We start from the raw sequence: 14,054 nt of genomic DNA, 5'->3' as shown, positions 1-14,054 counted from the left end.
CGCGATTATGGCTTGGGTCTTCATGTTATAGGAAATTACTGCCTCGAGCCCAACCAGTACAAGAGACCGCCCAGCCCAATATTGACAACCAGATGCTGCCCCAGACTCCATGCCATGCAATAAAGGTATTTGGGCGAGAACACTGTCCAGATGAACAAATGGGTCCTCAGCGCCGTACACGCCGCCATGACGGAGCCGACGCTCGCAGCCGCGAACACAGTCAACAGCGTCACATGGCGTCTATACACGCCCCTCTCGAAACCAGCCTTCCTCTTCCGCACCAGCAGCACGTTGGTGGCGGATACCCAGTACAGAGGGCCGGCCCAGTTGCTGATAAAGGTGAGCAGGCCGACGGTGAAGACGTCAAAGTCACGGACGCCATTGTACGCGCTGGACAGGTCGACGCTGGAGATGGCGTTCGTGCCGCCGAGGGAGAAGAAGGACATGTACTGGAGCAGGAGGGAGGTGACCGACAGCTCGGCGAGGGAGAGGTTCTGCGCCGCGAGGAATTTGTACTGGACGTCGAAGAGGAGGAACAGCGGGATGTTGGTCGCGCGGGACTGCGTCATGGCGAGCAGCGTGTAGAGATGGTGCAGCGTCTCGACGGCAGAGGAGCGCCTCGACACCTTCCTCCCTGCGGCGACGAAGTACACCACGCACGCGGCGCCGAGACCTAGCCCGACGAAGACCGCCTGGGCGCGGGAGGCGAGCGAGATGCCTTCCGTGACGCCCACAAGGGACCAGGCGAAGCCGGTGACGAGCTCGGGTGCGTCTTCGTTGGTGAAGGCGAGCTTGAACGTGAAGCCGGCGAGGACGACGGTTGTGCTCCCGAAGATGGCGAGGGAGGCGGGCAGGCCGTCGAAGCCCTGGAGAAGTGCGCGGTGGATCCAGAGGTAGGTGATGCTGATGAGAGCCCAAAGACGCACCGGCTCGGTGATGATGAAGGACTTGACAATGTCAGGCTCTCCGGCGAACTTCTGGCCTGTCTGGTTCCAGGCCCTGATGATTCGGGTGATCGTAGCGACGGTAGCGACTGCCACTGCTTGCCCTACTGCAGACTTTGAGGCTCCATAGAAGCCTTTACTGCTGATGAATGCGAGCCAAGCTGTTGTTGCGTAGTACCAGAAATGATGCTCCTCTTCCACGTAGCTACTGGCAAACATCATCACACCATATGCAGTAGTGATGACCGTCAAGGGCAGAGCTCTTGCTGATAGCCTGCCAGCGTTTAAGTACGCCGCGTATGCGGCCAGTAGTGTAGCTGAAATGGCAGCTGCTTGGCCCAGGGTGAGCCTCGTCATATCGTAATTACTGGCCATGCTGCTTAAGAGGCCTTGAGCATCTCTCAGCCACTCTGACATTGTAGAAATCCATACATCGTCTACATCGGCCGTGCCTTTCATGGTTCGAGCTGACTCGACGACTCGGCGCCATCCACATGCCAGCTTTTGGACTTCGGTGTCCTGCTGGAGGCAAGGGTCAACACTGCCCTTGGCGTCAAACAGATCCCCTCCGAAAGTGGTCGTGATGATGGCCAGGATCTGCTCAGCGTTGCGCATGAGAATCTGTATCTGGTCGCCCTTGCCGGACCAGAACGGTAGAAAGTCCACAATGAATGCACCAAGATTGTTCTTTGGCACCGGGAAGCCGAGCAAAGCCCCAAGGGTCGGTGCGAGATCAGATTGTTCCACAACAGAGTAGTATTGGAAGTCTTCCTGAACATCCAGTGGCACTTCAAATGTGGCCTTGAGTGACTTCATCTTGGGGGACATGAACACCAATGCAGGAGAGGTCTCGCCAGGGGCTGAGCCACCATGATTTCCGGCGTCATTCATACCGTGGTCTCCGAGTAGCACGAAGAGGGTTGATCGGAGATGGGGCTGCGATTCGATTGCGGTGTAGATCTGTTCGACTATACCATCCATCTCGACCTGCTTTGGAAACATGTTCGAGCTGCGTGGCCCCCCTTTGTGGCCTATATGATCCAATCCGAGGTAATGCAGCACCATTGTATTCCAGTCGTCGTTCTGGAGTTCGCCCGCAACATGCCTTGTGACATTGTTGTCCACCTCGGTGAAATCAGCGACGAAGAAGCTCGACGTCCCATCCGCACGGTCAAAGACGTTGGGAAACAGCTTCAGCCAGGTGTCGTCCCCGTACATGATCAGCTTTCCGGTGTCTTTTTCCTTCATCTGCGCGAGCCATGTATCCTGAGAAGCGAGAGACGACGATTCGTCACCCTCGTCGATGTTCAGTATGACGTCCAGGAAGGAGGGGATCGAGCCCGTCGTGATGGCCTTGATGCGCGGCATCGTGACCGTGGGCGAAGTCGCATGGGCGGTGAAGGGAATCGCGCAGCCATCGCGAATCAGGGACTGGGTATATCGAAAGCCCGAGCTGGGGGAGTAGACGAAGTCACTGCGCAGGGCGTCTACAACCATGAAAACGACCCGGTCAAAGGGCGCAGTTGGTGGCGGCCCATGCTCGTTATTATCGTAGCCCGCGAGACCTGGGAGCAATGGCTTGTAAGGGAAGAATCCTGTCGCAAAGATTATAATCGCAGCCGGGATCAGAACGTTCGCTGCGACGAGCAGGATTGTCAAGAGAGCCGTCGAGCCATTTCGAAGGCCCTGCATCTCAGGCGCGAACCGGGACAGATCAGCTGCAGGCAAGGAGAGAAACCGAGGGAATTATTACAAAGAGGTGGCACTAAGCAGGTTCGGAAAGATGCTCCATTGCAAGCAGGAGGGGTTTGAGAGATAATTGCGCAAGGTTGTGTATTGACTGGCTCATATTATCATGGAGAGCTGTGATCCTTTGCAGCTAGGCGAGGCCAGCTGGACTGTGGACAGTTTGGTTGAATTGGCGATCCTTCATCAGCCTTGCATGCGGACTGCTGCCCCCAAGCCCACCTGTACCCCTGTCAGTGTGGGGGTGGCCAAGCCCCTAGCGGGCGCTATCCGAACGCCCCTAGCTTTGCAAACCGCCTGCCGTCTTTTTGACTGGCAAAATGTTCACAGGAACCCAAGCGGTAAGTACCCGAATCTTTGAAAGAAAGGACCTGGTCTGGTGCCCAATAACGCCTATAGATTGTCCCATGGGCTTGCTAGGCTATTCCACAGCTGGCAACTCCATAGGAGTCAGAAGATCAAAATGAGTATCGTAGTCGACCTCTTCAATCCACGTGCCACGGCTTGGAATCCCTTCGCTCGGGAGGTGTGCGGTAGACTTCGCGCTCCTCAGTCGCGCTGCCCTTTACGACGACCACGAAGCAATCTGGCTTGGTTTGACGAAGTACTTGGCTGAATCGAGTGGAACGCCTATGCCTTGGTATCAATGTCGCCCGTTCCCCTCACCTCTTCTTCTTGTTTCGGTCTCCGAATTTGGGGAAGACAATGTTGGATTTTCGGCCTCGTCTCTTCACAATCTTGCCCTTCTTTGACTTGGTGGACTTTGACGGCTGGTCGACTTCCATGGCTGCTGGGGTAGAATATAACGTTAGTTCAATGATCAAGGCGGACGGGGCATATGCGCCTGATCGAACTCACTGTCTTCTGGCTTTGTCTTAGCAGCAGCCTTAGTCTCCTCTGATTCAGCTATTGTAGAAAAAAGGGTCAGCCTGGAGGCCCGTCTCCTCACAAATGAGTGGGAACTTAGAGGTACTCCATACCCTGCTCGGTTGTATCCTTCATTTCCTCCTCAGGTACAGGTTTGGGCTGCGAGGCGATCTCGAGAAGGCGCGCCGACAGGCGCTGTTGCCTTGCCGCCTCTACTGGGCCAAAAACATTCTTCTTGAGCCGCTGGTTGTTGGCCTTCGTGACGCTCGATCGTTGGGACTTGGCCATTTTCGCTTTGTGACCGGAGTGATTGGAGTTGTTTGATCCCGTTTCACTCTTTGCGGGAGGTGTTTGTCTATGCAGGCTCTCAAATTCGGGTCCAAGATGCCGGGAAATTTCTCGAGGCTGATTTCGGGACTATGCTGATAAGCCGCCTTATCTTTTTGGCTGCCTTGACCGCCTTCTAAGCTCGGATGGACTTTCGACGTCCAGGAGAGTGAAGTCCAAAAGCATGCTCACTCTCCAGCGCCTGGGTCGAGGCTTGACCGGAGAGTTTCCATGCTAGATACCCCGAAGTTTTCCTCTGTACTCTTTTGTGTCCCTTGCCTTCCAGCTTGGTGATGGCCGTCGGCGGTCCATCCATTATTGTAGCGCTTTAATGCCCTCTGCGCCGGTGAACGCTCTTTCCTTCCAGGCACCGCGAACGCTTTCTCCCCGAGGCCAACATGGATTCGAACACTTCGCTGCCTCCGCCTGACCAATACCGTACCCTGGTAAAGCGTCTCCAGAGCAGTAACTATCTCCTGAACAAACAACTACAGCACATCTGTCTTGTAAACGGACTAAGGACTTCGGGAGTCAAGGCCGAGCTGCAGAGGCGCATCCTCGACGGTAAGCTCGCCTGTCCATTCACGCTGTCCCAATACGAAACAACTGCCAGTCTCGGCTGGGTGCCATTCATAAACTTGGGCATCGCATCGTTCTGCGACGAGGTAGCAAGGGGAGATGGGTTGTCGATCTTCCAGACTCGAAGCTGACTCGGCCCCTCGTACAGCACTCGAAAAGGCCTACACGCAAGGCGATCCACGGGCATACCGCGACATCGAGCAAAGCATACTTCGCGAGAAAGCCGGCGGTCTCCCTGCACCACATGAAGCCCTTCCATCACCCCTGCCCGTTTCCAATAACGCGCAAAGCCTGTCTCCAAACATGAATTACGGCGGCTACCAGAATGGCTACCCTGGCTACGGAGGCGTCAACGGTCAGCGGTCGCATCAGATACCTCCACAGGGTATGTTCAACTCATCTGGGCCCTCTGCGCTTCGACCTGATCGCGTGCTGAGCGTCCAAGGATTTCATTTTCGCTCCAGCCCTTTCTACCACGTCGTGGGCAGGATAGGACCGGTCCAAACCTGCGAAGGTAAGCCCCAAGCTCCTTTACGCATGCTTCGGAGCTGACGGCCACCGCAGTCATGCAAAACCACAGGAACTGCACCAACATCCAGATCAAGGCTCAAGACAACCCACTTCTCGCCAGATGTGTCGCTGAGAAGGACATGAGAGTGTTGGTGTTTTGCGCTGGAGGCAACACAGGCCCGCAAGATATCGCATTCCCCCATCAGTCTGAACTGAAGGTGAATGGTGGGGATGTCAAGGCCAATTTGAGGGGCCTCAAGAACAAGCCAGGCTCTACAAGGCCTGTGGATATCACGGATCTACTTCGTCTCAAGATCCCCAATTATGCCAACAATATCGAGTTTACCTACGCGTTGACGCAGAAGGCAGGTGACAAGGCCTCTCAGAGTAACGGTCAAGTCAGGCGAACCCGTCTTCGCCCTGCTTTGGCGTCTTTATGTCAAGGTCCTGGTGGTACATACTAACACGTGTCTGTCAACCTATAGAGATTCTATCTTGTGGTCAATGTCTGCAAGACGACCCCTGTCGAAAGCCTCGTACAGACCATCTCTAGGAAAAGGATCTCAAAGGCCTCCGTCTTGCACGAACGTAAGCACAGTGTGGTCTCCCAGCTTTAGTTCACTGGTCTCTGACTGACGTTTCTTTGCAGTTACGAGGAAAGCACATGACGCCGAGATTGAGATGTCTTCCCAGGTCCTTTCCCTGAAGTGTCCTCTTTCGTACATGAGACTGGTCACGCCCTGCCGCGCGACCACATGCACCCATGTACAGTGTTTTGATGCAACCTCGTACCTTCAGCTGCAGCAGCAAGGCCCGCAATGGCTGTGTCCCGTTTGCAGCAAGAGTGCACCTTACGACAGGCTTGCAATTGATGAGTAAGTCGTGTGTGTTTGAATGGTGCATCAAGACGCAACTGACTTTTGCTCAGGTATGTGAGGGACATCTTGGACAGGACTTCTCGAAGCGTGGAACAAGTCGACATCGAGCCCAATGGACAGTGGAAGGCCCATGGCAGCGTTGAGGAGGAAGCAGAGCCGGAGCCAGAACACGAAGCTCTTGCCATCGATGACGACGACTTGGTCATTTCGGAGATCAGTTACGTCGGCAACCGCGGGACAAATACACCAAACACACTGGCCCCCACCACGAGCACTCCAACTCCAGTCACTGCGGCCTCTCGAGAAGGCTCTTTTATGCCGAGATCGGGAGGCAACAAACGTTCTCATGCGGAAGTCATCGATTTGACGCTGTCAGAGGATGAAGAACCTCCGGAGCCGCCACGGAAGAAGGTACAGCCGTATGGTGCCGGGTCTGCCTATTCGTCGTATCTAGGCTAGGACGGTTGCTGGGCAGGAAGACGAGCCTGCAGTCCGTGTGCAAACGGGATCGGCGTAATTTATTGAATTTTGAGACCCATGGTAGATTCACTATGGGCTTAACCTATCGGAGAGGAAAGGGATACTTCACTCTGGCATTGCATGGCGTTGGTGGACAGGACGAAAATACCAAATATCATGTGGCTGAAATGAGCTGGATTGGACAGCCCGAGAGAGGCACCATGGAGTTTAGATGCGTCAGAAGCACGGTAGTCAAAGGGACAGCAGAGTGTACAAGGTCGGAGGTCGAGTCGTGGCAGTAATCGTTTTGCTTTTGAGGAAAATTCATAGGCACTCGTGATGCCGGCTTCTATGAGATGATGATACGCTGTTCACTCACTGCTTTGCGGGTCTGTAATGAAGGCTTGACCGACCTCCTACTTACCTACCTAGTAGGCACGGTTGGTATACTCTCGTACTTCGGAGATGCACGACCAGGGTTATTTCGGCGGAAGCAGCGGGAGCCATGTCACCATCTCGAGAGACCCGCTACAGCTGGACCCGCAGAGCAGGATGGGGCGTGGGGAACGGACAACGGCGAACCGCAGCGCAGCAAACCCCAGCATGGAAGCCGCAGCGAATCTGCAAGGGCAAGAAGGATGCGATGCAAGCGAAGTCGATCACAGGTGGGCAAGTCCGCGAACGACGAAAGCACACACCGTCGTAGTGAGCTTGACGTGTTTTTACTTCTCTTTTTTTTCTTCTCCGCCACTGGGCACGGGAGCTAAGGGTGCAATCATGCATATTTTAAGTCTACACGCTTGCATGTAATTCAGTTGTACAGAAAAGGGCTGGCTGGGCCGAGCAGTCTCTTAACGCGCGGCAGTCAGGACTGTCACCCTGGAAAATGCCGGGGGGAGGGAAAACACGGGAGCAACAGTCTACCTATCTACCAGTGTACTTGCTGCTTAGGTTTACCACTTATCAAGAAGCGCCTCGTCACACGACGCCTACCCGGGGAGGGCCTGGAGTATATCAGAGTTGCGAGGCGGTCGCGGGTCGCAGGCAACTCCAGACAATCTTGTGGCACAGTGGAGAGGACCTAAGCAGCCAGGATGTAACCCGAGTGTAGCAGCCAGAGGGCCCAGTACGGGTTCGGGCCATTGGGAAACGCAACACCGAGCCTGTTTCTCTCATCTCTTGTCAGGTCATGGTTACGCCACCGACGGGAGCACCCACAATGCTTATCATCATTATATGAGGATGAGTCGCAGGGCCCGGGTGGTCGTGTGTCTATTTAGGTTGCGAGTGGACGGGACCGGATGGGCAGCTAGGCGTGGATCCCGCGGCTGGCGTGGAGTGATTGACAGGCCCGGACGAGAGGATTTCAAAGTCTCCGAAACGTCTCAAGAATGCGACAGAGACTGCACAGTGAGAGAGTGAGAGGTAGACAATGAGCGAGCGAGGGAGAGGAGAAGGCGCGGGAGAATGTCGGAACAAAAGCACAACTCTAAATCCTGCCTCTGGCGGCCGGTCGGTGAACGAATGAGTTTCAACGGGCGAGGCGAGAGCCAGCACCTGCGCGACGCTCGATGCACCGACGCACGACACACGACGCAACCTCGCCAATGCGGTTTCCGAATCTGTCAGGCTGTTTGGCCGTCACCTGTCCGGATTCCCTCTGGCCGCAAGATTGGACGGGTGGCGCCTAGTGCCTCCGGGGAGGGGGAGGGTGATGAAACTGGCCAGACGAGGACAAACCTTCAAAGAGCTGTGTCCCAGGCACTGCCCGGCGTTGATGGAGCTCTCCCGTCCATCGACCTTGCAGCTCAGTCGTCGGGGTGGCCCCGCTGCGAGAAAGTGGAAAGTGGGGTGGGGTGCAGCTGGAGACGGCCTAACATGACGGTAGCAATTTTGAGATTAGACGAGGTCGCTCCTGGGCGGGCCTGGCGGGGATGACAGATGACCAGAAAGCCTGAGGAGAGGGACCCAAGAGAGCAAGGTACTACCGCACTTACTAGCAGCACAGTACGCGTGCGCTCTGACCATGCAGGACTGTCTCGCGCCCCCAAATCAGGCCCGTCCGTCTCCTCTTTCGCATGCTGTGTAGGACGGGTCGATGGATGGATGGATGGGTGGATGAAGGCACGTACTGTGTGGGAATGGATGGACTGGGCCATGGCGTGGATACGACCTCGCCTCGTAGAATTCATTGCGTGCAATTTGCACAACTCGATCTCAGTCGGGGGTCTTCGGAGATGCTCATTGCCAGAAAGAAGGTGGCCTTTCCTGGGACCCCCAGGCAGACAGCCCATCTGGGTACAGTGTGCGGTGCAGGTAGGGGAAACCGGACAGGGTGCCTTGCCTAGTGTCTAAAGAGGTACCTAGCCTACTGTGGTCGTCTTCCAGGGCAACCACCACGGCAATATGTCCATGATCCAGATGCGCTCGCAAATGTCTGCCTGCGTAATTACTCAAGCAGGCCCGATCGGCTGTGAGCCAATTGACCGCAGGTTCGGTCATCAGCCACGGATACTTGGCCTGTCTGTAGACCACAGTCCGGGGGAACTGTTACTGACCTGAGTTGACAGTAGTCATGCTTGGCTGCCGCACCCGGGAAGGGTTCGAAAAGCTTCCCATGCCCAGCTCCCTCTCTCTCTGGCCAGCTCCCTGTCCATGTGTGGGTGGGTTTTGGGGGGAGGGGACGTACCTATGTGAGAGTGTGAGTGTGTGCGCGACGGCCGACCAGGCCCAATCTCGTTGGTCATGGCAGCGAACACACCATCCCCCCCAGTCAGTCGTTGCAAGAGGGAACCTCGCTCCTCCCCCAGCTTCCGCAAATCAAGGGCAGCTTTGTAATTTGGCTTCACCACCCCTGTCCGCCCCTTCCCGCCCTGAAAATCCAATCACCCTTCCTCACATCCCACAGCCCTGCTCCTTACCCGTTGCCTGTCTGCCGGGCTCGTCGACTGATCTGCTCTTCTCACTGCCCCAAGGTTCACTTGTCGTCTTGTCTTCCGTCAGCTTCGTCTACGGCTTACCAAAATCAATTCACGGGTCTGGTCCAGTTCTGGTCGGCTCTGTCCTGTTCTGTCCTGTAATCCATTCCTCTGGGTTCTATCCCGGTGCAAGTCTGCCTTTTGAAAGTCTTGGCTCTCTCTGTCTCTCCCTCTCCTCTCTCTCTCCTCCAACAGCCCCCCCCCCTTCTGACTGACTGCCTGACCCTGCCTGTCCGTCCTTCATTGCCTCCGTTTCCCAATTACCAATCCCTCGTCTCATCCTTGGAAATACCAGCCCTCGCCCGCACTCTGCCCAGCTCTCTGCTCTCTACTCTGCTGCATCTTCCGCCGCCGCAGTTCCCAACGTCGCCTGGATTCGACCGAATTGTACGAGCCAACCAGCGACTGGAGCCACGAGAGAGGAGTCCCATTTCGGTCAACTTTCCAAGTTCTCGGATCGTCGCCGGGGTCGAATTGCGTTGCAAATTGGGACCGTCTCTGAGGCCTCTCCACATCCACCCAGCCCCGGCTACCCTATCACCCAGCCGTCGCAACCAGCAATAATACCTCCTCCTAAGGGGCCCGTCTAGCCCAATCTGACTGGTCCGTCCTGCCCTGCTGCCCTCTGGTAGCGGTCTAACCCCTGGAAATCAACCGGTAGCTTTTGGTTGCTGCTGCTCTGCCGCTGCTGCTGCTGCTGCTGCTACTGCCTGCTGCTGTTCTGCTCTGTGCATTTTCTCCCACAACATCCCAGCCCATTCAATCGGCCACTTCTCCATCTCCATCCTGATTAACCAGCCAACGCCAACAACCCTCGATTGATTTACCCGACCGCTCTATCGGCCTCCCATTCCCTCGCCTCTACGGGCATCTACCATCGCCTTCAACTCCATCAACTCGATCGATTCATTGGCCGCCTCTCAATTCCCGCGGCTGAGCGAGCGACGGCAAGATGGACTCGCAACGACCGAACGATGTGTCGCCCGAGGCGATGCAGGCGCGGATCCAACAAGCGCGTCGCGAGGCAGAGACACTCAAGGACCGTATCAAGAGGAAGAAGGATGAGCTCGCCGACACTACCCGTAAGATTCCCTTCTATCTCACCCGTATCTCGCAATTGATAAGGGGGAATGCAATTGCCTCTCCATGCCCAGCCCCTGCTGACACAATCCCCGACAGTCCGCCAGGTTGCTGCGCAAGCTCACGAGGCGATCCCCAAGAACCAGTTGATGAAGACGAAAAGGACACTTAAGGGACACTTGGCCAAGATCTATGCTATGCACTGGTCGACAGACCGAAGACATCTAGTGTCGGCTTCACAGGACGGCAAACTGATTATCTGGGATGCATACACAACCAACAAGGTCCACGCCATTCCTCTAAGGTCCTCATGGGTCATGACATGTGCCTACGCACCCAGCGGTAACTACGTCGCCTGCGGTGGCCTCGACAACATCTGCTCCATCTACAACCTCAACCAAAATCGAGACGGGCCGACGCGCGTGGCACGCGAACTCTCCGGCCACGCTGGCTACCTATCCTGCTGCCGCTTCATTAATGACCGGAGCATACTGACCTCTTCTGGTGACATGACCTGCATGAAATGGGACATCGAAACTGGGACGAAGCAAATCGAGTTCGCCGACCACCTCGGCGATGTCATGAGCATCAGCCTCAACCCAACGAACCAGAACACATTCATCTCGGGCGCTTGCGACGCTTTCGCCAAACTCTGGGATATCCGAGCTGGCAAGGCTGTGCAGACTTTTGCGGGTCACGAGTCCGACATCAACGCGATCCAATTCTTCCCGGACGGCCACTCCTTCGTCACCGGATCGGACGACGCAACCTGCCGCCTATTCGATATCCGTGCGGATAGGGAACTGAACGTCTACGGCGTAAGTCCAGCTGATGCCGAAAGAACCTGAGAAATACAGTTACTGACATGTTGAAATGCCAGTCCGAGTCCATTCTGTGCGGCATCACCTCTGTCGCCACGTCCGTTTCGGGTCGTCTCCTGTTTGCAGGCTACGATGATTTTGAGTGCAAGGTACGTACGAGTTCACCGCAGACGTGTTCGAGGCTGGGCTAACGAATACCTGACAGGTCTGGGATGTCACTCGAGGCGAGAAGGTCGGTTCTCTCGTCGGCCACGAGAACCGCGTCAGCTGCTTGGGCGTCAGCAACGATGGCATAAGTTTGTGCACAGGCTCCTGGGACTCATTGGTAAGCCCCCTCCCTCCTCGATGACAATAATGTTGGCATCAGGAGACACCAGGTGTGCATTCTCGCTAACACATGAGCAGCTCAAAATCTGGGCATACTAGGGCCTGCCAATTCGATGACTACACGACTGTCGTCTGGGCACAAACCGATTCACGCCGCTTCGCGTTCTCGCTTGCTTTTATATGGCTCTTAATTCACATGTGTACGCATTTTAATTCGAGCGCGATGCCGGCGCATTACAGGACGAAGTCACGAACTTTCCCGAAAACATACCTCCCGAGCCCGAGAACCCCGGATTGCAGATGCTGATACTGGTCTGGTGGGCCGACTGTTATCTGGCTTTCTCGACGCCGCGGGCTAAGACCGGGCTTTTAATGGAGCCCTCCTCGTCTCTATCATGCGCTTCTCCTATTTTACGACGGCCCCACTCGATTGGCGACTTTCCTTTCTTCCATCCTTCGAACCGCACCTCGAAATACCCAGCGCCATTTCCACCAACGACGACCTGCCTTTTCTCGGGGGACTGCAGGGGGTGCCAAGGAAATCTTGAGTGCTTTCCGGATATACAATAGAGGTATCCACGTCGATTCGAGCCGAGCCTGCCGAACCGTACATTCGAGTGCGCTTGTGACTCCAAGGAGCTGGGCTGGCCACAGTCTTTGCTCGGATTTCCGCACACAAAAAGTTGCAGCCAGCAATGAACGCCATTAGGGTCGGCCCCTTATTTCCTTTTTATCTGTGGGGGATGCGAGCTCGGAGGAGTAGCCCGTGTTCGAAAGGTGGTGGATGGCTGTCTTGAAGCTGGTAGTGGGAGTTGGGCTAATTTCTCACTACCTCTGTCGATATTACAAAAACTCTGGTTGGGACGCAGAGGAACGGTGTCAAAGTGATATGTTTCCCTTTTTTATGTGTCTTATAGGATGCGCGCGTTCTTGGAAAGAACGGAACAGCGGAGGAGACTGGGTTGTGTGGGATGTCTCCTTTCCCAGGGTATGTCATGACCCTGACGGTCTCGGACCGGTGCCCTGCTTTCTCTCTCGTTCCATGTCTTTCGGCGGCAGACACGAACCGAGAGGGAGTGAGAAGCTGATAATACCACGAGGCTGCGAATGAATTCGAGGCTGGGGGCAGGGGGCGGCGCGGGCGCAGAGAGAAGAGTGCGTGAAGGGGCTTAGTTGTGTGGTGATAACGATGGGGTGCCACTTGAGATACCTCAACCATAGCCTGTTCAACTGTTTTGTGTACTATATTCGGCTACTACTTGGATTTTCCCGTCCCGTGCTTACATGTCCGGTTACTGACATCGCGTTTTTCAATCTTGTTGCTTCATCTTCGCGAGACAAGCAACTACTAAGTAAGTTTCTACAAGGGCTCGTGCCTGGACAGCCTCGTTCAGGTGCCTTGTCTTTACGTTTGTCGTGGCCGTCCACCAGGATGCTCCCCGGAGTGCTCCCATTTCAACTCATCGGGCGACTCCGGAATACATTTTCTCGACCGAGTAGGCCCAAAATGCGTATATCTGATATATCCGGGTCTATGGCCGGCGCGAGACTGCGATCCTAGCTCCCACTCTCGCCGTCGCCGGGAGAATTTGGGCACGGGCTGCCCTGACGGAGACGGCCGAAAGACTTGTGTGTGGCTTTGTCGATGCCGTGACATGACTTGCAACACCAGCTTGTCCCAATATTCGACAGCTGGGGCGGTCCTGTGCGATGCTGATCTCATGAGGGAGATGGTGATCCTTGCCTGTGAAACAGGAAGAACCATCAAAATCTCTACTCCTGATACCGGCCAGATAGATATGTTTATCGATCATGGCCCGTCCACATGCAGGCAGGGACGACAACTGCGGTCCTCAATGGCCAGAGGCATGGGCGAAGATGGTACAGCCCCTGACGTGCCAGATTGGTCGACCAGTAAATGAGCCGGATAGACCAGGGGAGAGAATACGCATCTTGCCCGTTGAAGCGCGCCCGACTAGGGAGGGCCTGAATTTGACAGCTGATACCGCCGGTGACAGTCTGCAACCGTGAGGACACGGCGACTCCCTAGCCTCTCTGTGTTTTGAATACATCGGAGCTACTGCCCATTTCCAATCGGGCGAGACAAAGCAACCACGCCTTCTCCGAATTATCACCCAACAAGATCGGGCACACCGCCACGCTACCCATACGCTTCACAAAACGTCGCGCTCAGCCCTCCAGGCCGGGTCGGCACGCCCGCGTAACGACGGAACGAGCGATCAAGAGAGCGCTGCTGCGCGGTGGTCGCGGGGCGGAAGGGCGGGAGGCGAGGGGGGAGCAGGCGAGGAAACTTCACCCAGGGAACAGGGGGGAGGGGGCAAGAACGTTACACGAGGTGGCACAGGAAAGGGCCCCCAGCTTCCTTTTGCGTGGCGCGGTGTGTCTTTTTGCGGAGAAAAGAGGGCTGGGTGTGCCGCGCGGGTGTGTGTTCGTCTGTGTAACGAGCTGCCAGCCAGGACGGTACGGTGGCACTGGGCCGTGGCGTCCAGACCGGGGGAGGTGACAGGCTGTGAAAGC

At 55.9% G+C, this 14,054-nt stretch overlaps 4 protein-coding genes across 4 annotated transcripts; 2 read left to right on the top strand and 2 right to left on the bottom strand.

The window, feature by feature from the left end:
- Positions 1–35: 35 nt before the first annotated feature.
- INS49_006959 (uncharacterized protein) lies at positions 36–2,636 on the bottom strand (the record flags this gene model as incomplete). Its single annotated transcript, XM_043167725.1, has 1 exon — positions 36–2,636. The coding sequence occupies one exon, from the start codon at positions 2,634–2,636 to the stop codon at positions 36–38; it is 2,601 nt and encodes an 866-aa protein (XP_043028869.1).
- A 716-nt stretch (positions 2,637–3,352) lies between these two features.
- Positions 3,353–3,845, bottom strand: INS49_006958 (uncharacterized protein; the record flags this gene model as incomplete). The annotated part of the gene is made up of 3 exons (XM_043167724.1): positions 3,353–3,480; positions 3,549–3,596; positions 3,671–3,845. The coding sequence occupies 3 exons, from the start codon at positions 3,843–3,845 to the stop codon at positions 3,353–3,355; spliced, it is 351 nt and encodes a 116-aa protein (XP_043028868.1).
- A 437-nt stretch (positions 3,846–4,282) lies between these two features.
- Positions 4,283–6,310, top strand: INS49_006957 (uncharacterized protein; the record flags this gene model as incomplete). The annotated part of the gene is made up of 6 exons (XM_043167723.1): positions 4,283–4,448; positions 4,612–4,977; positions 5,028–5,371; positions 5,459–5,561; positions 5,623–5,848; positions 5,902–6,310. The coding sequence occupies 6 exons, from the start codon at positions 4,283–4,285 to the stop codon at positions 6,308–6,310; spliced, it is 1,614 nt and encodes a 537-aa protein (XP_043028867.1).
- A 3,930-nt stretch (positions 6,311–10,240) lies between these two features.
- Positions 10,241–11,615, top strand: INS49_006956 (uncharacterized protein; the record flags this gene model as incomplete). The annotated part of the gene is made up of 5 exons (XM_043167722.1): positions 10,241–10,370; positions 10,468–11,186; positions 11,249–11,338; positions 11,395–11,514; positions 11,595–11,615. The coding sequence occupies 5 exons, from the start codon at positions 10,241–10,243 to the stop codon at positions 11,613–11,615; spliced, it is 1,080 nt and encodes a 359-aa protein (XP_043028866.1).
- Between the last annotated feature and the right edge of the window lie 2,439 nt (positions 11,616–14,054).

Source organism: Diaporthe citri (genome assembly GCF_014595645.1).
Source record: "Diaporthe citri strain NFHF-8-4 chromosome Unknown scaffold_2, whole genome shotgun sequence".
NCBI classification, from domain to species: domain Eukaryota; kingdom Fungi; phylum Ascomycota; class Sordariomycetes; order Diaporthales; family Diaporthaceae; genus Diaporthe; species Diaporthe citri.
The sequence above is the reverse complement of the archived record's forward strand: the minus strand, read 5'-3'. Positions and strand labels throughout refer to the sequence as shown.